This window comes from Schistocerca gregaria, chromosome 6 (assembly GCF_023897955.1).
Source record: "Schistocerca gregaria isolate iqSchGreg1 chromosome 6, iqSchGreg1.2, whole genome shotgun sequence".
Lineage (NCBI taxonomy): Eukaryota > Metazoa > Arthropoda > Insecta > Orthoptera > Acrididae > Schistocerca > Schistocerca gregaria.
Window position 1 is genome coordinate 179,135,019 of NC_064925.1, and position 25,848 is coordinate 179,160,866.

Here is a 25,848-nt window from a genome sequence, read left to right on the forward strand (position 1 = left end):
AGCTGTAGTAGATGCTCATAAGACTGGTCCCATTTCTCTTGTTCGCTGTTGTAATACTAAAACGTGAAAACTTCTCTGAGAAGGTAACACACTTTCTTTTACGTTTGTTGACGTTACTTTGTTTGGTGATCATCTTCGGCTCTGTAATAATTTAAGTTAAATTGTTTTTAGTTCCAGTTTTCTGGAAATTATTACAGTATTTATCATACGATAATACGATAGTAAATGGTAAAGAACTTCAAATATTTTTTATACTATGCATATTTTTTATACAGTGCATTGATAATTTCAGTGTAGGTGTCCCCAGAAAAACTGGCGTACCATTATTGTATAGGAATTACTGATAAAAGTAACTGGTGGTTTGGTTATACTGGAAGTTGTCAAGACCCTTGAGAGCAATGATATATCTACTTTCGTGGAGAGCAACGCCTATATCCATCGAACAATTTTAGAATCGCGCATAACCCTAAAAACAACTGCCCCAACTTGAACATATTGCCAGCCTTGTAGGGTTATGAAATGTGTCGGTTTTCCACTCTAGATGACAAGCGTGAAGGACCTGTTGTGCAAATATTTCTTTTCAACAACTTTAACACACGTCTTACATCATGTAGTGATATTTTCAGGGTGCTGTTGTGTGTGCAATTCAGGATCTTGTGGTCGTCTACGGAGAATAAATCTAAAATGTTTCTCATTCTCATATGCAAACCCAACGTCATCTGTCACTACTTGATTTGCACGGCGCATCACATGTGAAATAGGCATGAACAATTCAAAAATCATACCCCGTACACCACTAATTGCGAAATTCTTGTAGTAATGACCCTCTTGATAACGCCCGTCAACCCTCTGTTTTGTTTCCAGTCTTGCGACCCTTCGTTTCTGCAGCATGGAGTACGCTACAAAGATCGGCTGACTAACACGGCTCCTGTAAGAGACAATAATGTTTTACTCAAAACCTACTGGAGATGAAGCAAAGCCATAATGTAGTACGTAGGTGGTCGGCAGGAGCAAATACGACCATCCAGGTTTCGGTTTTCCTTGGTTTTCCCAATTCGCTTTAAAAAAACTGATGGATGGTTCCTTTGAAAAGACTGCGGTCCATTTTCTTCAGAATCTTGCTCCATATCAGTCTATGCTTCATTTCTAACGATCTCTTCACTTACGTGATGAAGTCCTTAATTTATTCCGTGAATTATAGGACAAAGGAGCTGATTATTCACATAGTATACTGCTGTTTTGGAATCGGAACAAACATGCCTCTATTCAGGATAACAAATACGACCTGATAAATGAAAGTATCACACCCTAGCTTTCCTGACTTAAAACGAGCAGTTGCCTTAACAGTTAAGCTACATTAACTCTCCTTGCAGGGTTGACTAACTTTCAGTGCAACTGGTGTTTTCACCTATAATTTCTGAATACTACTGTAAGAGATTCTCCCACAGAGTATGTGACAGTAGCCGAACTGGGGCAACTGTATCGACGGAAGAGCGTTGCTTACCCTTTCACAAGCGGTATGTATGAACTGAATTCTATTAAAAACACTGACATGAAATCAGTGGATCGATGGGAATAAAATGAAAGACGCAATGACTTGAAATATCAGTGTGTACCGTTTCGGTGTGCTGAAGCTGCGGCGTGTAACAGATTTGTTGAGAAACCTGAAAACGTATCGCAGATAAGGATTTCCTTGGTATCCCTTGAAACTACTGATTCAAATGTTCATATGTGGAAACATCAGCCTAGTGATTAAAGTAAATGCGCGTCAAAACCAGGAAACCGTGGCCAGAGTCCTACTCTGGCACATTTTTGTCACGACGTATTCATGACATTGCATCTCCAATGTATCTAAACGGTTTGCACTGATAATTCATATCATTGCATCCTTCCGCACAGTCAGTATGAAGAACGTTTAACTGTCACTAAGTTGCTATGTCATCACTCCGATCTGCTTTATGGCCCTCCTGTAAAGGTTTCCCCGGCAAATTAAGACAATTTTAGCGTGTTCGGTCGAGGGAAGTTGTAGACATCCTCTGACGGAAATGAGAAGTGATACAGCTCGGAAACCTCAGATATTTATCGTTGTGCAGGCGCTTATTGCTTAACGGATATTAAATCATTAATCCTTCATTCATTTCACATGTCCATCTTCATCCACCCTCCATCGTCGCCAACCAACCTATTATTTTGAGGTGTGATTCCCCAAACGAAAATACTCTTTGTTTTCGTTGTGACCTGGAAGCACATATCCCACGAACGTCGTTCTGAAATATTTCTTACCATGACAGAAACTCTGTTATTTCGTAACTAACAGCTGGAGGCTGGTATGAAAGTATATGTATTCTCATCGCACCCCCAGACATTCTCTCGGGGGGACAAATCAGGGGGACAAGCAGACCAGTCCAGGATCATTACAGTCCTCAAGACGGTTGTGGTGTGAACTGCAATGTTGGGTCTTGCACTGTCCTGCCATTTGGAACCCTGGTCAGGAACGACATGTCAAAGGGTTCCTTTTCTCTCTCTCTCTCTCTCTCTCTCTCTCTCTCTCTCTCTCTCTCTCTCTCTCTCTCTCTCTCCCCCCTCTCCCCCCCTCCCCTCTCCTTACCCCCCCCTCTCCCCCCCTACCCTCTCCTTACCCCCCCCCCCCCCCAACGCTCTTGAGACACGCTAGCGAGCTTCAGCCTCCATCTTTAAGTTATCAGGTGGTCTAATCTGGAAGCATGCTAATTGGCTCTATGATCAGACATGAATTAGACACCCTCTTAAGTAGTGAACTAGGAATGTAATGAATGAAACAATCACAAATCGTCTGACAAGCAACAATAATACTGAAGTACAAGCTTTACACATCTGATAAGAGGTCTGCAGCAAGACTGTACAAAACATGAAAAAACTGCAGTCACGAAGTTGTACGGTAGCTGTCATGTTAAGTTTTAGAAACCTGTGCTAGAGAAAGGAATGCTTCGTATCTGTGGCTAGAACTTGAAGCAAACTGTTCATTTGAATCTGAAAACTCGACTTCAGAATGAAGCCTGAAGTTAATAAAACACTATCAAAATGACTTCACTGGCCTTCTGCATCCTCTCACGGTTGCGGTCCTCTCACACCACATCAGTCTGTAGGTGGAGGCTGAAGCTACTGCAGATTCGGTGGTTGGAGACACCAACAACCCTCGCGTGTGGCTACGTTAGTCAACCCAAAATCTTTTAAAGTCGCCTATGGTACATCCGGTGCCTAATCGCTGCACTACTAAAGGTGGTAAACTGGTCAGCATGGCACTGACCTGCGTCACTCCCGTGTGTCCTTCTGAGAACTCCGCCGAGTGAAGTCCCTCTTTCCGCTTTCGACTCTGTAATCCTCTTACTTACATAAAGCATACCATTTCGAATAAAAATGTAAACTTAATTATCTATACACAATTACTTATGCTGATACGGATACGCATTTCTGTGTTTATGAATTACTCCTATCTAGTGGGGATGTATATTCTGTTCTTCGTTGCCGGCTCATTTTGGAAAAAATGGTGTTTTAACACCTTCAACTATTACCAAATAAGTTCTCTTGATTTGTCGGATAACTCCGCGCACAGTGATTCCAGGAGTTTGAGAGCAGTAGGTTTCGAGAACAACTATTCCCTGAGCGTTTCTCGGACACGTTCGCGTTGAGAAGAAAACCATAAACAGAAGGGAGACAGATTGAACACCACAAAATGCTGCCCAGTAACTCACCAAACGAGTGTCTCTTCTGTGGTATGGTCCGCCCCGATAGCTTAGTGGTCAGCGCGGCGGTCTCACGCCAAGGGACCCGGGTTTGATTCCCGGCTGGGTCGGAGATTTTCTCAGGGGCTGGGTGTCGTGTTGTCCCCATTATCATTTCATCATCAGTGGAAGGCACTGGGAAACCACCACTGGAATCACCTACCTGCTGTAAGGCAGAACACAAAGTAAGTTTCTATGGTATGGTATCACCAGTAAATGAGGCATGATAATTGCTTGAGATTCAATCTAACTTACAGTAATTAGTTCCCACCAGTTCATGACAGTCTGCATGCAACATCCCTGTCGGATGTAAATTGTTGTCTGTCTCTTCGCGAAAGCCAGCCATACTATCCAACAATCTTCTCATGGTTTAATTGTCCTCGAAGGCCTCGTGACTATTCTTCTTACCACATTGTTGTCCTGAGTACATTGCATCATAACTGGTTCTATGGTCATTGCACTATGTCAACCATCCAGTATGACGTCACTGTACCCTCATGTCAATGATTCGACCTTCTCACAGTGTGAAAGATGGTGCTATGCTCATGTTGACGTCCTCTGGAAATACCGTGTTTGCAATCTCCATCTGAACAGTTCTGGTAGTGTTAGACACAGCGGACAGCCATTTTGTATTCACCATTCATCATCTGTAGAGTTGAAATTTTAATCAGCGTGTCCCACATTTTTTATGTCAAGGCGTTCATGATGAAACATTTTGCATTTCCGTCAGCGTAGTTCTGACAGCTGTACTTACCCGAATGATATATAAGGTCTTCTCGATGCTGCGGATGATTAACGCTCCAGTAGGGGTGCCTTTGTCGCAGCACGACACTCTCGCCCCGGAGGGGAAGAACCCTCCCCAGCAGCAGCAGCGTACGCCTAGACAGCAGCCGTCTTCAGCCTCGAGGCCCCATCGCATGCACCCTTTATGGAAGGACCGAGCTCTCGACCTCTCCTGTCCAGTGTCCTACAGCGCCGGCAGCCTAGGGGCTTCACCCACCAACCAGCGGGACACGAGAGCGCATATCGAGCGTTCTACAGCATCACCTAATCACCACCAGCACTTTAGTTTGAAGAAAGAAGCGGAAAATGGACATGCACGGGTTGTGGCTGAATACAATGACGATAGTTTCTCATCTGCAAGACAATTACAATCCACAGGTACCAAAGAGCTCCAGGACGGTCAGCTGTACCGACAGAGAAACCAGTGCGACTTTGGCACCGTGGACGTTACAGCCGCTACTGAGAAAACGGGAGCAACTGCGTCATCATCTGAGCACGGTCACCAGACATTCAGAGATCCAACACAATACGCTCGCTCGCTGCTCTCCAGAGGAATTCCTATATGCAAAACGAACGGCGTCAGCCATCCAACCGCTGCAGCTGTTAGTGTTGATCCTAGTGTGTCAGTAGCGCCTCAGCAGAAGTCCAGATTACTGCAGCTGCGTCACACTTTGCTACAAAAGTCTCCACTACTACACTCGAATGACACTTCAGACGTAGATTCAGATGCCTCTTACGCTTCTGAGAGCGATGTATTTGATCACCACCAGTCCAGTTCGTGCACGAGACGTCCCCAAACAGGTGACGAGCATCAAAGAGAGAATTGCATATCCAGTTTATCTCCAAGTATTCTGCACAAGAGCAATGGAATCCATCCACACAGTGTCGAAGGTCAGAGCTGCAACAGTTCTCCACATTTTGACTATGACACCCCTGCAACGAATAGCAGTGTGTCTCGATGTAGCACCTCGGATTCACAGCCACCTGGAAGTGGAATACCCAGAACTATGTGGAAGAAGCGTATTTTACATCGGTGGTGGGTGCGGAAGAAATGTGTTTTACATCGGTGGTGGATTGATGTCCAGAAGAAACAAGCGGAAAGCATGTTCACAGTGGAATCCGCCGTTACGAATCGGGAAATCAAGAGAGAGAGCCCATTAAGAACAGCTATAAAGCAGAGTGAAACTGATAAAACTCTGTTAGAGCCATCGCAGGATCGGATGCGCTTTTGCGAACCTTGTGCAGGAGAAACGATGAACATTGGGCAGGACGCAGAGTTAAAATTAAGAGGACGCTGCAGAGTACAGTTGTCAGAGAGTGAAAATGTTTCGTTTCCTCATCCTCCGGACAATGATAGATCCTTCGCATTCGGTCGTTACCCAAACGCTAGTACAGAGATACATAACGACCGTCATTGCCATGATCTCTTACCAGTACAGACAGACAAGCCCATAAAGGAGAAATATCAGCCCATATGTAGCGATATTTCGAGTGAAGATGAAAATACAGAAGTCAGCAAGAACGCGTGCCTAAAGAGTCTCACAAAATGGTATTTTGTTCCTCAGGATGAGTTTCTCGTCACTCTTTTACAGTTTAGTAAAAAGTTTAACACAAAAGAACAATTGGTAAGTGAAAGAAACTACGAGTATACCTCGGGTTGTCCCAGTTATTTGAAAAATAGCCTTACGATGCAGTCTGGTATTCCCAATAATGATTGTGTTTCTATTTCAGAAGCTAAAAAAACTGAAGAACTACATGAAACGGAGTGTGATGTTTCTTCCTGTAGTTCAGAAATAAAATCAGAGGCGAGTTTACTTGAAGGCTTAGAACAATCTGAAGAATCCCAGAATGTTGATTTTCGTGTAGATGCTTGTTTCATACCAATGAAAACATCGAAACTCCCTAACATGAAGGATCTTGTCGAGTCAACTAAACGTCACCCTCTACCCCCCACAGATTCCAACATAGCCAAAAATTCGCACGAAGCGGGACGTATAGAAGAAAAGGGCGTGAAACACTTGGGCGACGGAGCACATCAATGTGAAATACTCCCTGAAACAAATACGTCTGCAAATCCTAATTGTATGTATTCAATGGAAAATTACTTGAAGCCTAGTGCGATGAGTTCTCACGTGGTAAATACCTCAGAAAGTCTTCGTATCAAGTTGTCTGCGAGACGTTACTCTGAAGAACAGGTGCTTTCACTAAGTAACTCTTCAGGATATAACAGTGGTAGAATTAGTACCACGGAAAATACTAACTCTCCTACAGCTTCACAGATGGACAAAACGGACGATGCATTGGCTGGAGTCAATGTAGTGTCTGAAGAAGGAAATTTGTTGCAGGCTAATTTACGACCTTCGGTAGGTCCCACATGTAAAAACACACTATTGGCTACTGTTGAAGACAAAATAAACAGGACACCAGAAACACCTCTAGTCCACGGACAGGATTCCACGCAATCAAATTCCCTTAAACTTTGGGAAGAACAATCTGGAGATCATTCCCAGGAGGCATCGCCTGTTAGGGAACAAGAACAAAAATATTTATCTGTGTCAGACTCTTGCAGGAGCAATGAAAATGACAGTGGATTATTTTATCAGCGGTTATCGTCGGATAGCACTAAAGGTCCAGCGTCGCCAAGCACGAGTGTCCGGGCTGATCATTCGTATTCGAGATGGTATACTTCCACGCCAAAACCCGCGAAGATGATTGAAAGTCATAATAGGGTATTGGATATCAGCCGTATCGAGAAAAAAGTAGAAACTCAGGCGTTGGACACAATCTGGAAAAGTTCAGCTGCTGAGTGGCCTTCACTGAATGTAACCAAGGAGACGAAAAATGCTCACGGAACAATGCCGCAAACAGAAGGCAGTAGTATGCCCACCAAGTGTTGCACTCCAGATTACACAATATCTGTTCAAAGTACAAGGCAGCTAACAAAGCAGGATACAGAACAATCGTCTTCAGCGGTTGATAATAGAAGTCAGAAATGTTCGAAAAATGTTTCGGTACGTAGATCAGGATATCAAAGTTCGTCTTCAACAGAGACAAATGATGATGACATCGATGTCGATTGTGAAGCAGAGTCGAAAGATTCTTCAGAAATGCCACCCTACTCAGAACGGCAGAAAATTCCGACTACATGCGAAGAAAACAGTGATCACGACGATGACAAGAGCTTGCCTCGGCTAAAGCACGCCCAAGAGTACAATTTCTGTACTTCCGCTGAAGAAACTGCCACGGCGCCCTCATCGGGAAGTGACATCGACGACAGTGACGGAAACGAAGCTAGCGATGGCTCCACTACTCTGAGTGACATCACTTGTGAGCAGTCTTCGTCGGCGCTGAAGGTGGTGCAGATGTTGGCCGACATTAAAAAGGAGCAGCCGCCGGATGCTGAACAGCCAGGCATCGAGCAGCTTTTATGGCTAGGTACGAGACACTCATTCAGTAGTGGCCCACCTTGCCATATCATCAATTCTTCTTCCCACTGCCATCATACCGGAGAAAAGACATCTACATTTATAGCGGAGGCACCGGCTACTAGTGTTAAGACAGTCTCGATATCTGCAAGGCCACAGGGTTTAAGAAGTAACTCACAACGGAAAGTAGTAGACGGTGTGTTTCATCGTGTGGATGTAAAGCAGGACAAGGAAGAGTCTATAGTAAATGATATAAGAACCTCCATGGGACCACAGAGAGAAACTACAGAAGATCTTGGCTGTGCAGATGAACCCCTTGTTAGTGATATCTTTTGTAAGAGACCTAACGATGGTCGAATAGAAAGACGAGGCAGTGATACAGACAGTTCCTGTGGCGCTTTGCGTCGCTCCAGCAGTTGTGATAGCTGCAGCAGCAGCAGCAGCAGCAGCAGCAATTGTAATAACAGTGATATCAGCACCAACAGCAGTAGCGGTAGTAACAACAGTAGAGGCAGTAAGGATAGTGCAAAATCAGAGACGAGTACCAATAGTGAATCTAGTACCAGTTATAAAATGGACACATCAAACAGCAGCTCTGACAGTATCTCGAGTTCCAAAACAAATACAAGCAGCAGTGTTACCGCAGACAGCACACGCAGCAACAGCAACTACAAAACGATCATTCGCCAAAGGCAACTATATAGCACTGGAAGATCGAAAGATGAAAATACTAAAAGAAGCCATAACATTAGCAGTAGCAGTTACAGCAATAGCGACGATGATGGAAACGAAACACGGGGAAAGAATAAATTTTCAGGAAAATTCAATGATCATGGAAAGTGTGTTAAGAGGAATAACAGTAGCCGAATTCCTGCCAGCGAGAAGAGTGATTCAGTAGACAGCAGAAAGGTTTATGGAGAACAAATGGGTACTTCAGGTAAGAGGAATAAAGAGTAGATCTAGTTGCAAGAGTACCAGAACAAAGAGTGAGGACAGTAGCATAAGTAGTAGCAAGAAGTCGCACTAGATAATCAGCAGGGCCGAAAGCGCAGATGCTAGTAAGAACAGTTGCGTTGTGTGAAAGAGGAATGATATAAACTGAGGACAGTGAACAAGAATGAGAGATATATCAGGAGCATTGGCAGTGGGAGGGGGATGGATATGCAGCATAAGTACTGCCATAAAGAAACGGTGTGAAAAGCCAACGTAGAAGCAATGACATGAGCAGATTTATAGATAGAGGTGGCGTAGGATAGATATATAGCGCATTATGGACTGAAAACACTATGGACAAGAGGAGAAAGTGCAGTTGTGACGTGATTGGAAATGGTTACATGGTTGAAGTAGTACGAGAGTACATTGCAGTCAGTATCTGAAAAAAATCTGTAGCAAACTACTACATAGAGCAAATTTCAGTGCAAAATATGCAGCTGGACTGTAGTGCATGAAGAAATTGGGCAGCAATGGACGATAAGGTAGGTTACCTTGTGAAAGGTATATCAGGAAGTTAGAGCAGAAACGAAAACTGCGTTAATAGTAGCATGTGAAGTAGGCGTGGTTATAAATAACAGAGAAGCCTTGCTAAGGCAGCTGTTGATCACCAAGCAATTACAAAAGTTTATGAATGACGTTAGTAGGCATTAAAATGATGAAATAAGAGGACGAGATGTATAAGAGTAACAGTATGGATGGACTGGATGCCACCGAAGAAAGGTACTCCTCTCAGATTATTGACTCAATGCTTCAAGCAGTTGCGCATACGCATGTCAGTATTTTCTAATGTTGGTTTAGTTTAATTAAAGTCTTATAAGTGTGCAGGCCACACAGCTAGGAAGAGAGCATCACAGGTGCTCCAACAAAGCTGTTTCTTTCGAAGACGTTTTCAGAACTTAGATTTAAGACTGGGGTGAATTTTTTTTTGCGTCAGGGTTTGCATGTTGTTTTGGATAGCTGCAGATGTGAAAAAGTAGTGAGCGGTGGCGATCTATACAAAAGAATGTAACTTTCTTACTACTATTTTGTTAGTAAATATTGCATTGTGTTACTCGTTTATCGGTACAGTGTTACGTAATTTTTGTCAGCATTGTCAATGAATATAGGCACATTAAACAGTTGCTTTTGTGGTATTGATTATTCCTTTCTTTCCATGAACCCTTCGGATTTTGAACAGTGAATCTTAAAATATTAAACCAGTCAAATTGCAGAAAAGGAAGCTGCATTGCAACAAGAGAAATTGGCTCGTAGTAGAACGTCTTGTACAATGTTTCTTTGTAATGAACACTGTAAACATTTAAGCAATGGCAAAGGCTATGAATGTCACACCATTACTCTGGAGTATATAAACTGATATTTCCATATCAGTGTTTTTTGAAACCTAAATATAAACGATAGAATGGCATTTTCAGTTATTAGGTTATGGAGCTACAAAAAATGAGAAATTATAGCAACACCGGTCTGTTGTTCCGGGATGAAGACCTGCAACAAAGCTGACGTGCTTAACACACTTTATAATGTAAAGTTAATGCCCTACATATGCACAAATTTAACCACAGATGGATGTACAAGGCGTTTACTTTCGGATGCAGCATTAGAGTACAGTAGGCCCAATTTCAGTACTAACATTAATTCCTGGTACGTAGTACAAAATAACGGAAATATAAATTTTATGTTAGTGTTTCTAGTATGATACATTAAGCGCCACAGATAATTAAAAATTATCATTTGCTAATCGATAAATATTGCGCATATTTCGCTATTTCCGTCACTTAAAGTACAACGTGTTGCTAATGTAAACAGTGAAACACTCAAAACCACTGAGTTAAAGATCTGATGAACTGTTTCATAATATCCAGTAAACTGTAGATTTGTTAGTTCACATTTTGTCATCTGAAAACAGCAATGAATCCTTTGAGTGCAAGGTCGCAAGCTCAGTCTTTTAGTAAGGCATATTTGAAAGTGTTGTTGACAATTACGGCAAGAAAAATATTAGCTGCTAGTGACTCACCACATACATCAGGAGGTAGATAGAAAATGAATATCCAGGAGGTGCTGGGAACAAACTTCTGTGGGCTGTACGTATTACACTTCACAAAATGGACTCAACATTCAAGAAATTTTCTAAACAAACCACTAACTTGCACCAAGCACACCCAACGAAAATGGTAAGTTTCGCACCATAAAGATCAATTACGAAGTCCTTGAGATTTGTAAACCGTACAGCACATTCAGCTAGGTAACACCTCTTAAAGAATCCTTTTAGAATCATATTGGTGTAACGGGGCGATGAGAACTAATGTAATGTAATGTAATGTGATGGCATACAAGAGAAAGTGAAACAGTTTGTCGTGGAACTTACCGTGAACCTGGCTAGCCTTTAAGGGGTAGCAGCAGATAGCGCCATAATGTTTTATAGGCCATCCAGAGGCAATATGTCTAGTGGTTCCAGCTGGTATGACTTGCAATGTCACACTCTTTCCAGGAGGGATAGTTTGCTATAAAGGAGTATGACTTTTATATGCAGACCAGGAATCAAGCAAGAAGAGGTTGTTTTGAGCAACTATCGGCCAAGAATAGTGCACATACCATAGCTGTAATTTTCTTACGTCCATTGACCCACTTTTACTTGCTATGTAGTAAATGCACCCTACTGCCCTTGCATGATCACGCACATGAGAGAGAATCGTAGGGGACAGAGCGCCTCTAACTTCTCGCAGCACAATGAATAACTTTCCAACCAATTTAAGATCCAGATTGTCAGCGTAATTGTATATGAACTCGTTAAGGCATTGATGTTAGCTGATCTTCTTAAAACTCTCTTGGTACCTCTAATTTCCAGGGTTCCTTCCATATGAATTTCTTCTTCAAATCCCGGTTGGTCGGAGCTGAACATATATTCCTTATTGAACGATGGGATAAGTTTTTGTGTCTCATCGACAAATTTTCAGGCCAATTACTTAGTTTGCTCTGCATCGCAAAATTGACGCTTTGTTTAATTTCATCTTCAGTTCTGTAGCACCGTCTGAAGTTGCACAACCATCTACTGCTTCCCTTGAAATCATTGTAACCCATGTACCGCACAATTTGATGTGCATAACGTAGGTCACTATCACGCACGTGCTATAAATTCTATAGTGTCCTTCATATGCGCAAACGCCAGTTTTTGTAAAAAGTGTACCTTGCCCTCTCTTGAAAATCCGTAGTTTTCTTCTACACTACGCGTCAAATTGCTGCGGACTTCATCGAAAAATGTTCATAATTTTGTTTTACTATGCTATGAATGATCTTCCCTGCACGTAATTACGTTTAGTACCCGCTTCTTGGACGATGATGATCTTTAACTACGTTTCACTAGAGACGGGGTTTGTTTTTCCCTGTCCGACAAGGATGAGGGACTACATGACTCGACACGTCTCAATATCACTTCACTTGTTGAGCACGTATATCGTGCACTGTCCGCGCAGTGGTGCATATACAACACACATTCCACTGACTCGTCTTACAAAAATGATAGTCTCATCTGCCACTTCTCACTCTGCGAATTTCCTTGCATTCCTTCAGCGACTATCGTTTTAGATACAATGCAATCTTTGCTTTGTTTGTAGTTTCCGCTGCTTTCTGTCAACACCACTAGCACTGTAGCAGTGTTGTGAGTTACTCGTCGACTAAGCAGTTCAACTACTACCGGCAGCCGGCCGGGGAGGCCGAGTAGTTCTAGGCGTTGCAGTCGGGAACGGCGTGACCGCTGCGGTCGCAGGTTCGAATCCTGCCTCGGGCATGGATGTGTGTGATGTCCTTCGGTTAGTTAGGTTTAAGTAGTCCTAAGTTCTAGGGGACTCATGACCTCAGAATTTAAGTCCCATTTGAACCATTTTACTATCGGCAGCCTCAAGCTGTGCTCACCATTGGATACCTCCAGCACCGCCCCACGTTGCCATTAGCAACCAGTATTGTAGTTGCACGGTAGACAATATGTGGGGAGTCGAATGCCGTAGACATCATTGGCTTTCTGTGAGCTCGCACTCAGGAAGCTCATTGCAAGTAAAAACAAGAGGTGAACCCAAACTGAGACACAATTTAACAGATTTGCTGTTGCGATGGCTTGATTGTTTCTTGTACTTATGCACGTAGTATGCGCAAGTGCATACATTGTCTTGTCTGGTGTTCTAAATACTCAGGAATTCCTTGAAGAATTCGGTCACCGTTTGCAGTAGTTGATCTGACCCGCAAATATTTGGTTTCGGTCTGCCGTGATAATCCTTATCTTGTCAGTGATGCGTGTAGCTGTAAAAGAGGCTGTCCAACCAACATCACTGAATCAACAAATTCTCGAATGCCAGTTCAACTTAATTATTAGCCAATATCATAAACGACCGTTCAGATTTACATTTTCAACAACACTGGAATAATATTAAAACTGACAGAGCAGGCAATATTACCTGTGGCAGATCGTCACCGAAGGACCAAATCAACCCATTTCATAACTCCGCACAGTGAAGAAACCAGTCGTGCAGTGTCGTCCACGAAGCTGTGCGGCACCAGCACGGAGTTGGGTTGTTTTGGGGAAGGAGACCAGACAGCGAGGTCATCGGCCTCATCGGATTAGGAAAGGATGGGGAAGGAAGTCGGCAGTGCCCTTTCAAAGGAACCATCTCAGCATTTGCATGGAGCGATCTAGGGGAATCACGGAAAACCTAAATCAGGATGGCCGGATGCGTGATTGAACCGCCGTCCTCCCGAATGCGAGTCCAGTGTCTAACCACTGCGCCACCAGCACCGAGTAGGTGGTTCCTCGTACCATAGCAGGTGGTGCGTACCGCTCCCCAGACATGCGGCTACCATGGATCTGCATGCAACTTTTCACATTTCTCACACAGTGGGCTGTCTGATCTTTTTGTTTAACTTCGATATTAATAAATATTCCGACATACACTGACGCGAAAAATCGCAGGGCCAGATAATAATTAATGTAATGAAATTTGGGAATACTTTTTTCTAGTTAACATGTGTGTTTCGTTGCAGGATTCTCGAACGTATTCTCAGTTCAAATATAAAGAGACAGAGAAGTTGCTGTCCATGCATAAGCACGGCTTTAGAAAGCATCAGTCCTGCGAAACGCAACTCGCCCCCTTTTTTTCCACATGATATCTTGCGAACCAGGGATGAAGAGTATCAGACGGATGCCATATTCCTTGACTTTCGGAAAGCGTTTGACTCTGTGCCCCACTCAGATTCCTAACTAAGGTACGAGCATTTGGGATTGGTTCCCAAGTATGTGAGTGGCTCGAAGACTTCTTAAGTAATAGAACCCAGTACGTTGTCCTCGATGGTGAGTGTTCATTGGAGGTGAGGGTATAATCTGGAGTGCCCCAAGGAAGTGTGGTAGGTCCGCTGTTGTTTTCTATCTACATACATGACCTTTTGGATAGGGTGGATAGCAATGTGCGGCTGTTTGCTGATGATGCTGTGGTGTACGGGAAGGTGTCGTCGTTGAGTGACTGTAGGAGGATACAAGATGACTTGGACAGGATTTGTGATTGGTGTAAAGAATGGCAGCTAACTCTAAATATAGATAAATGTAAATTAATGTAGATGAATAGGCAAAGGAATCCTGTAATGTTTGAATACTACATTAGTAGTGTAGCGCTTGACACAGTCACGTCGATTAAATATTTGGGCGTAACATTGCAGAGCGATATGAAGTGGGACAAGCATTTAACGGTAGTTGTGGGGAAGGCGGATGGACGTCTTCGGTTCATTGGTAGAATTTAGGGAAGATGTGGTTCATCTATAAAGGAGACCGCTTACAAAACACTAATACGATCTATTTTTGAGTACTGCTCGAGCGTTTGGGATACCTATCAGGTCGGATTGAGGGAGGCCATAGAAGCAATTCAGAGGCGGGTCATATCGCGGGGTCTTTTGATTCAGCGAGAAAAGGTAAAATGTTTCAGATAGCCCTTGGCATATCATCCATTTGTATACGTATCGGAAGATACTCTAGCTAACACATAGCACAGGATCAAAATGTAAACATAACAAATTTCCTCCAGTCCAGGAAAATTGAACAAATCTTTTTTTATCCATTATGTCCGGTTCAAGGTGGGCCTGAGGCGGCTTATAAGAACACCATTTGTTCATGGCCGGTTCGTGAGAAGACCGCAAAAAATCACTTTTTCGCTGGTTTTTTTACAAAGTGGGCCGCAATTATCTAAATAACTAATCAAGCAAATAGCTCAGATATTTACTGTATGTTCTTTAGACATTTATCTAGGAAAAATTACTTCCCAGTTTTCGAAAATCTTCATCCGTTAACAAGACACACCCAAAAGAAACATAATTTTATGGTACAGTACCAAATGTGGGGACGGCCACTTTTATAATTAATATTCGTGGAAAATCTTCGAAATCCTCATCGTATGTTCTTCAGATGATGATCTGGGGAAATGTTGAAACTTTCTTTGATATCATTATCCATTTAGAAGATCCAGAGGTCCAAAGTTACCGCACATAAGCATATAAAACACACTCGTAATATAACGGGCGCTCCACTTTGTCTTGGAAGGGAAATTATTCGATGGTGCCACCTGGCGGCTCAAGCACCTTACGAAAAATTGTTTTGTCGTACGAAATTCTTTGTACTTGCAAATCAAACCTCATTTTTTGGTATACTGTAGATGTAGCCTACAACTGTTGTGCGTTTTTATGCAAAGTTGTGTAGAGTGAAACTGGGATGGTGGGACTCATATTAAAAACTACAGGAGGCATTTATTTTGATGCGTGGTTACTTAACGCACAATACATTTTTAGTATCGCTTTAAAACCTTTTGCTTTTGTAGCTCAGGTGGCGGTTTTAAATTTTTTTGAATTTAACGTAGGACTCAATTTGTATTTGGACGAGACGAACGACAGTTCCAATTTGAACGAAAGGAAAGTCTATTCTGCGTTCTCGGAAAAGCTCGCGGACTTTGGATTTATCGCAGGATAAAAGCCTCCCTACTTTCGAGATATGTAAATTTGCATAAAACTGTGAAATTATGCCGACAAAGGAAAATTTGTATTTTTTACTAGATATACTCGTCACAAATCACGGTAAATTTTGTCTGCATTGGAATTTTATACTGGTATATCTCTCACAGATCAACGTAAATTGCGTCTGCAGCGAAAAATTTTGCTGCTTGGACAGATACAGCCGTCACAATCGCCGTAAATCGCATACTTGACGAAGACGAATGCTAAATGCAATCAATATTAAAGAGCATTTTTAATTATAGTTGGTGTCTGTGTTAAAGTTACTTGCATTTCAGTTCTGACTTCAACCGTAAATAATGGGTATAAATGACAAGACAGTTGCGTGAAATTTTCATTACGTGGCTAATATTTTGACATCTTACTACGACCTGGTATACACAAAGTGGTGCTGCAGTATAAGAAAATGGGTTACAACGGGTCCTAATATGTCTGAAAAAATCTTAAAATGGCTACCCAAAATTATGTAAAACTGGAACGGTTGAAAATTTAGTAAAATATTTATGGAACAGTTTTACTCTTTCAAGAAATCATGAGCCAGGCGTTTTCGATGGTAAAGTATCCCGACAAAATGTAAAGCAAACAGTTTTGAGTTAACCTTCTATTTTACATTCTTAGTTGTCTATATGGGTCAAAGTATATAAATATGTACTTTCAAAACTCTAACGACCTTCATCGTACATAAGCAGCACACCCAGCTGTAGCACGGTAAAGAAGGGAACCAGCAAAAACATCCTACTGTTGAATCACAAGAAAGGAGAGTACGCTCCTCTTCAAAATCCTCTGACAGAGGATTGGGGAACCAGTAGCCTCAAGCCTCGTTCCGCCTTCCTCGTCAAAACTTGTGGCATGGTAATATATTCGCGCTTTTTTGTACTGAAAGAAAGTAGCAGGGAAATTGATGGGCTGGATGGAGATAGTAGCAGTAAGAGCAAAAGAGGGAGAAGGCAGTGAACATGAAAAAAGAGGGATGAGTGGAGACCATACATGTCACTGCAGGCTTGCAACAAGCCTCTCTGATATTGATTGTCAGTCATGCTTGAACTACTCATTAAGTTTAACATACATGTTGTCCTACCGTAATTTCTGGTTACTCTGCATTTCAATAAATCTGCTGCAATCGAGTCTCTCCACTTTGTATTAATTTGTTTCACAGTTTTGGTGTATTTAAAAAAAATCCTATAAAACTAGGGATTAAACTAGCATCTGACTCTAGTTCAGGTGGTTGCATATCTAAGAAATCTGGTGCGTCTGTAAGCCTAGCGTAGTTCATAGCACTGATATGTTTGAGTGTACATCTACAATTTCTAGGTAGTTCATTTTCTTTCAGCCCTCCTCCCTTCGAACCAGCAAACTCTAACACATTGGTAAAGGCGAGGGCGAATTTTGGAACGAAATCTTAATGGATACAGGGAAGAAGGAAGTTTGACACCCCCGCCCCCGGAATTTTTGAGCTGCCGAGGTGTGTTGGAGACAGTGGCAGTGGAAAAAAAAAAAAAGACACAGAGAGAAACAAACAAATAGGCTATGGACAGTGGCAGAGAAAGGGAGGAGCATAGGTGTCTGCCAGGTGGTGAATCAACTTTTTCCTACCGCCTTGTGCCTGCATGTGAAAACATTTGCCCAATTTCCCCTATATCCATGTGCAACGAAGCAAGATTTTTTCAGATGGTTAAAACATATCTTAGACCAAGGCCCGATACAGTGGTGGACCAAATTAGAACCATCAGTCTTATTTCATTATTGATTCAAGACACTTGCGATATTCACACTCACAAGTCGCTAATCCACTCCTTGATAGCATTTGTAATCAACAAAATAAAATCTCTTCCAAAGTAAATGTGATATTCACAATAACAACACAAGGCAGAAGCAAAGTTTTCACAAAGACTGGGACATGAATGTGAGCTCTGCTACTCTCCACTGCTGCTTCTTTTCGTAACTGCCAATGAGAGATGATAAATGCACGTTAATGTTACAATATTTCCATTATCGTCGCCAGCTGCCGGCAGTATAGAAGCATACCGAGACAATAATATCCAGAGAAATACCTGTCGTTGACCTGTACATGAGGTGATTCTGCTCTTACTTCATGTCTCAGATTTACAGACCACTCATGTTCGATGTTAGTGCTGTGGCTGTCACTTAGTTAATGGATTGTAAAGACTGGTAGGTGGGCGATAATGTCAAGGATTCTTTAAAGTGGCTTTTCAATTTTTAAGGTAAATCGATCAATCACACTGGTTAATCACATCATAATCGTTATAGCGCAGAAGCGCTGTAACAAGTGTATCTGAAAAAGACCTGCACAGAATCGTGGTTGGCCTTAGTATTCCTATTCCAGCCAGGAAGGAACACAGGGTGAATAGTTTCTAGTTTATCCCTAGACCAGTGGCCATTTGTGTAGCCGTTCGAACAGCCGTTTTACTGTAGCTATGTTGCTGTATATCAACTATGGTTTGAACAATGAACTGGAGATGACACCCAGACAAATTTCCCATACAGTACACAGTTATCCATGCTGGAATAAGAATTTACAATAAGCTCCACTGGATATAACAAAGGACTTTGACAATCCTCGTGTATTCAAGAGGAAACTGAAACAGTTCCTCATAAACCATACTGTACGTAATTTAAATGACTGTCTACAAACATAAAATCTCTATAAGATATGTTGCATTATTAATGATGTAATCTGTATGCCAATGTATGTAATATTGTGTATCTTGTTTTAGATATTGTTCATAGCACCTTAAAAAAACTTGAACGTAATTTTGTGTCTCTCATATTCATGTTGTTTACAGTATTGTTTGCTTTCTTCTTTTTTTGCCCATATAATGTTGTATTCTTTGGCTTACCCTACATTACAGTACATTCTTCGTACAAGCGCAATTTTACAGGACCAAATAAAATCAGATCAAATCGACATGTATTTACTAGCGAAAATATATTCATAGAAACACATCAAACAATATTTAAAATGGAATACATGGGGCCTGTTTACTTGGCCCATTATGTTCGATTTCCTTTGCAGCAAGTATCATAAGCAACTGTATTTTCTCCTTCAGTAGAGCTTCATCTATCCTTTTATAAATAGTTATTTAATGAAAATTGCTTCATCAATTTATATTCTTATTTATACACAGTTTAGGCGTCAGCTCTGTTCTGTTACTGTTGAAGCGACCGTTACACATGTCGACTGATGTGGTCGGGCACATTAGCTCTGTTCACGCCATCCAGAGGTGCAATTGTGGCGCGAGTTGATTGTCTGTGCAGTAACAAATAAATGGCGTCAATCGCAAAGTTTTGTGTGGGTAATGCTCCTTTCACAATAATCCCCGCAAACGTGACGCCAATTTGACGCCACGTGCATTATCGACAACCACTTGATCGGCTATAGACTTTGTGACAAGGAAGAACGTGAATATTATTGCTCCTCGATTCACTCGCACCAATTTAAGCTGTCCTCTTAGGTTGCTGCCTAACCACAAACTCGTTAAATCGTTAAATATTTGGAAAGAGAGACAAATATAGGTGAAAGGAAAAATATAAATTTTATTGCAATTCGTTTTAGTCGCAGCAGTTAAAGCTCTACTCTTAGGTTCCATCATAACCACAATCGTAAAGCACCACATATTCCTGATATAGTCGACCACAAGAATCTATTAAATAAATTAGAAGCATTAGGAACAAGAGGGATAGCTAATGACTGGTTTCGATCATACCTAGCAGATAGGGCACAGTGAATAGAAATAACACATACTTTAAATAGATTCAAACGTTTAGTAAAGCACTTACCAGAAACAAAATACGCTAACATAGGGGTTCTGCAAGACAGTATATCATAACCAATACTATTCCTGACATTTATCAATGACTTTCCCAGTAGTGTTACTCATGGCGAAAAAATTCTCTTTGTTAATGGCAGCAATGTCTTTATTACAGTCACTGAGAAAGCAAATGAAACTCTTGGTCAATAAGCAATAAAGTGACATTGAACACAAAGAAAACTAATGCCATAATTCCAATTTGAAGAGGGAAATGACAATGTCAAATTAAATGTAGATGGCACCTCTATAGACTCTGTCACAAATGCAATATTTCTAGGAATTAATATTGATTCCTAGTAGAAGTGGTGCAAACACACTAAGGTACTTGCAAACAGAATGTTATCAGCACGTTATGCCCTTAGTATCCTGTCATCAGTAGGTAACAGTGTCTTTTAGTTACATACTAGTCATATGTACACTCAATTCTTAGCTAAGGCATTCTTTTTTGGGGGAACAAATGCATAAAATATGAACACAGTTTTCAAACTCCAGAAAAGAGCCATAAGAATAATAACCAAAAATAGTACTCAAGCTCATTGTAAAAATCTGTTCAAAATACTTAGTATTTTAACTGCTCTGCGTGAATACAATCACCAGTCAGTTGTACACATTGGTAATCACTGCACAAACAGCTCTGTCCGTGACCATGGAGCAAGAGCTAGCCTCAACTTACATTTACCAATAAAAAATAAACATAAAACACAAAACAGCATTTTCTACCAAGGAATAAAACTGTACAATAAATTACACAAAAGAGATTAAAGAAACTGCAAAAATACACTTATGTACAAAACCAGCTAAAAAGTACCTCTTATGCGATATATTTTATACATTGGATAATCACTTAGATAAAACAGAGAAGGTGTTTGGTAAAAAAAAGGCTAGACAAATTAATAATAATAATGTCTGAGATAAGAAAGAAATAATAATAATAATAATAATAATAATAATAATAATAATAATAATTATTATTATTATTATTATTATTATTATTATTATTATTATTACTATTATTACTATTATTATAAAACCTCCAACATTCCACATAACACCTTCATCTCCCCCCCCCCCCCCTCTGTTTTCTAGAAAAACTTACCCCTAGCTATGCATAGAACAATACTAAGACCTCTTCCTCTTTCTGAGCTCAACATCTCACTCATTATAGAGGATACCAACTGGAAAGTTGCAGTACAGGCAATGGCCCAGAGATCACCAGTCTGTGTGTATAGTGTGTGCAGTGACTGATAGTGAGATATGAATGAACAGTGTGGCATTAAATTATTTAACAGTTATGTGTATAAAAAAAAAGTTATGTGCCAGGAGTAACTCTAATGATTGCCTCTAACTAGAAGGCTATAAATGTATCTGTATACAAATTAGCTTACTTTAAATTGGTCTAAACTAGTAAATACTTAGACATGTATATCCCTGTAAAAAGAGATATACAGATGAATAGAGCTGCTACTACTACTACTACTACTACTACTACTACTACTCTACCTAATATTGCAGTTACTGTGAAGCAGGAATCATTTTTCGCTTTCATTAATATGGTCTCTTTTTATGGAAGAACACTCAATGGCAACAATGTTTTGCAGTAAATTTCCAAGAAATGGTGCACATTGAGATCGTGGTTTCGCTGCATGCACATTGAAGTTGCAGCCTCACTGTGGGCTATATACTGTGTGTGTGTGTGTGTGTGTGTGTGTGTGTGTGTGTGTGTGTGTGTTTGGGGGGGGGGGGGGGTTGTAGGCAATGGGCACATTATTTTTTCCCCTAACCAGTATATACTTTTGACACGTCTTTTACGAAAATTGGCCGAGTCTCACAGGAGAAAGATTTGTCAGTTACGAAAATATGAAAACTGAAATACGCACAGTTCGCTCGATCCCAGTGTCTCCCCTCTTCCTTGACAGACAATTAAAGTGACTGCCAGAGAAGCGAAATGCCAATGGCCTTGCCACAGTGTTAACACCGGTTCCCATCAGATTGCCGAAGTTAAGCACTGTAGGGCTGGGCTACACTTGAATGGGTGACCATCCGGTCTGCCGAGCGCTGTTGGCAAGCGGGGTTTACTCGGCCCTTGTGAGGCAAACTGATGAGCTACTTTATTGAGTAGTAGCTGCTCCGGTCTCGAAAACTGACATACGGCTGGCAGAGCTGTGTGTTGACCACATGCCCCTCCATATCCGCATCCAGTGAGGCCCATGGGCTGAAGATAACACGGCGGCCAGTCAGTATCGTTGGGCCTTCATGGCCTGTTCCGGAGGATTTTATGTTTAGAGAAGCTCAATGTTCTATGTGTGTACTGGTGGATCGTCAGATGATACAAATTCTAGTGAATGACTGAAGAGGTCTTAATCAGTTCCCATGTTTTTCAGTGTTTCCTATGATTGGTCACCATATATGATCTCTCTTGTACCTGGTAAAATGAAATATTTAAGAGGACATTGTACGTGAAATTCGTTGAAATTTACTATTTTCCGTTTTATACTACATAATGTACTTTCCTGGTCATTTTGGTATATAATACATTAAAGTCAGACAATTGTGAACCTTCAAATAGTATTTTGAATGTTGACATGTGACTGTCAAATTTCGCAGCTACGCATATACTGCCACAGTTGAGCAGTCATATCAGAAGATTCAATGGTTGCTGCTACATCAGAAGCTGTTGAACAAAATGAGGGTGACACAGACATCAGTATTTCTGTGGACTTATCCTGGCAAAAGCGTAGGTTTAGGTCTAAAAATGGTTTTACACGTGCAATAAGAATTGACACTGGAAAAGTTTTGGATTATTATTATTTCTCAGTAATTACTTCCAAGTAATTGATGAATTACAGGAATATTATACGAAGGCCATTAGAGATTACTGTGGTAATTTAGAGAAGATGAAAAGAGCTGTGTGGAGCACTTTCTTTCATCGAATATCAACTGATGAAAATCCATGTAATGCTTTGTGTCCACCTCCACCAAAAACTTGGTGTAAATATAGCCAAGCTAAATTTTCTGGCACCTGTATGAATTTACACATAAACATTATCTTCTTTTGGCAGTAATGGAAGCAGTCAAACCCATTTACAGAGATCTGTAAAATCCTGAGCTACTAAACAAGTGTTTATATGGGAAGACCCACAATGTGAACGAGTCCTTCAATAATGTTGTGTGGTGCCACGTGCATAAAAATGTATTTGTTGGCCTTATGAACCTAAAGTTAGCACTGTCTGATGCTGTAATAACTTTTAATGGTAGGAACTATGAAAGACTGAAGGTTCGGGAGTAGCTAGGGGTAAGATTTAGACAGAACACAACTAAAGGATGGCGGGCACTGGATGTGCTTCATGTATGTGAAACAGAATTAGCTGCTCTGCAAATGACAAAAGAAGCAAGCAAGAAAGAAAAGGAAGGTGCAAGCACTGGGCTGTTGTGGCACTGAAGAAGACACAGTCTGTGGTCCAGGACAATTTAGTACATAAAAGAAGCAGAAATGTAAGAGTCTGTATAAGAATTAGTAATAAAAAAAGTTTCAAACCTCAACATCTCTGAATTACATTTTTTGCAATAAAAGACCCGTTTTCTAGAAAAGTACTAACGGCAGGGATATGAAATTTTCACAGCATGCCAAGTATGAGATTCAACACATATGGAACTAGAATATCCTGAGATGTTTTGTTTTTACGTTCATTTATTTCGCTACAAAATTCTCTCAAAAAATTGACTGTTTGAAAAAAAAAATAGACAATGCCCCACAATACAATTTTAGTAGTAATTCTAGTTCAGTGTATCTAGAAAGGTGGTGAAAATTTTTATGTTAGTGTCTTAAAAAGTTTCCATGATAATGGGTGACAAAATTTGATAATTTAACATTGGCTTTGTACGACATACGATGTCTCCTTAATGTGAGGTGCTAACGTTTTCTTTCTCCTGGAATAAACGCGAAAAATGAAGCACTTTCTCGACTCTGCTCGATTCCGCCAAAAGCCTAGAAAACTTCTGTTTCATTCTTAAGTAATCGTCCTCTTCCATACTTCATGGTGGCGATGTGAGATTCATCTACTTCTACAATTTTATTTTGACATCATTGGCGACACGATCATTAGTAACATTAACACAACACACCTCCCTTTGTATCCAGCCAGCAACGAGTATGGTGCTCTAGTTAACACCTAATTTTATTCTGTCAAACCACGTATTGTTTTACAACTTCCCTTCCGACATTTTTTATATACGAGCTGGAAATAAAAATTAACTTTCACTGTAATCTTCGACAGCGTTATAGAATTTTCGGAGTCACAATGAATGCAGTACCAACCGCTTCCACGTAAGAGAATTCAGGATGGCCATTCGACTTCTACTACTCTCACGCGACCTACCGTTGTCAAAGCAGAAAACAGCTTTCGTATTTCCCACTTCGAGAGTCGAGCGTTCAATATATATCGCTTGCAGCGAGACCACAACTTAAATGTGCACCGTTTCTTGGAAATTGCAATATTTGCAAACAAAGCGATAATATAAAAAAATAATCTGATGATTAAGCACTTAAGATTGCAGTGCATATAATTAGTTCCGTCGTCAGTGTACTATCTCGCTTATGTTGATACCACAGACATGCCTGTGATAGACACCTGCGTTGAACAACTATGGAACAATTATACGCGACGCGGGATTTCAACTTCATTAACTGCGAATGTGTGCGTATTGTTATGTTGTAAGTGCACTCCAAGAGAAGAAATTTTCTAATACGAGCAATTTACTGTTTTATTCGAAAAGATATATTTGTTATTTTAATAATGTGACTGACGGCAATGCTGTTTCGTCAGACCCAAAGCGATCAGTGCACTTGGAAGACAGAGGCAGAATACATTTACGCTCTGACATTGGATTACTTTTAATCGTATTCGTACTGTTTGAGCACTTCTGTTTCCTTATTTTACAGGATCATAGGTAGTAAGGTTGCGAGCAGTTTTTTGTAACAACGTTTAATCGCGTAATGTTTTATGCGACAGTTTGCATTGTTGTCGGACGTGTTGAACGAAACGATTTTCTACTTGTTAATTTAGGAATCTGAGCAGAAAGGCTTCCAGTCAGTTCAGAAGAATAATGGAAAAGAAACAAGTTAAGGTGAGATTACGAAACTACAGTTTCGCACTGCAGTTAAGTCAATGTTTTTGTGCAACTATTATAGTGGAACAGTATATTTTTTCCCCTTCTTACTCATATTAGTGACAATAATATATTTAACATACTTCATCATATTTATCCACAAACTCCTTCAAATATCGCATGCTGTAAGAGGCTAGCACATTTTATTTATTGCATGAAACTGCATAAATAATTTTGGTGAATTTACATTACTTGTAACTTTCACTATTTTTTGCTGTACTCTTCGTGTATTAATAATCAAACAATATTATTCATATTTTATGAGTGATGTTGTATCATTCCATTTAACAGCCTTCTTGCCATTATAACTTAAAAGAATATCAGTGAAGATTTGTTCTGTTTCAGAATACCTGTTATTTCTAGATATAGTGTGTAAGAACTCTATGATGACTTGTGTGTCGTTTGTAATACCGAGTTTGAGTTACAGCTATTGAGAGATTACCTCCAGTTTAACCATTCAGCAAGATATCCTTTAATCTTCTTCTTTAAGGTTCTTTTCCTCACATTGTATTTGCATGACATAAATGTTGTTTGTTACATTGAAAGAACTTATTACACAACTGAACAGAATAATTGCAGTATGTCCATTGTTATCAATTAGAGAATTATCTTTTTCTGTTAACTTCTCCCTTTGCATTACACTCTGTAAACGTTTTCTAGAGCAGTCAACTCTCAGATTCTTGAAGGCAGATAATGTTGACTGTTTGTAACTTAAAGTTACGCAATTTTTTGGGGGAATAGCAATTTATCATATCCTTACACTTTTAACAAACAGTAAACATTGTGACATGTAATGTGTCGGTCGAACAAATGATTGCAATGTATGACTACATGCTGGTCTTTTACAATTTACCACTA

The 25,848-nt window shown here is 40.6% G+C and overlaps 1 protein-coding gene and 1 pseudogene across 1 annotated transcript in view; both read left to right on the forward strand.

Annotated features, from left to right (window-relative positions):
• Positions 1–21,771: 21,771 nt before the first annotated feature.
• Positions 21,772–21,888, forward strand: LOC126279296 (5S ribosomal RNA; annotated as a pseudogene).
• Positions 21,889–24,379: 2,491 nt separating this feature from the next.
• LOC126278687 (cohesin subunit SA-2-like) overlaps positions 24,380–25,848 on the forward strand; it is a 381,965-nt gene continuing 380,496 nt past the window's right edge. Inside the window, exons 1-2 of the mRNA XM_049978948.1 lie at positions 24,380–24,535; positions 24,764–24,948. Coding sequence (XP_049834905.1) covers positions 24,928–24,948 — 21 coding nt within the window. The 5' untranslated portion in view covers positions 24,380–24,535; positions 24,764–24,927. The remainder of the gene's footprint in view (positions 24,536–24,763; positions 24,949–25,848) is intronic.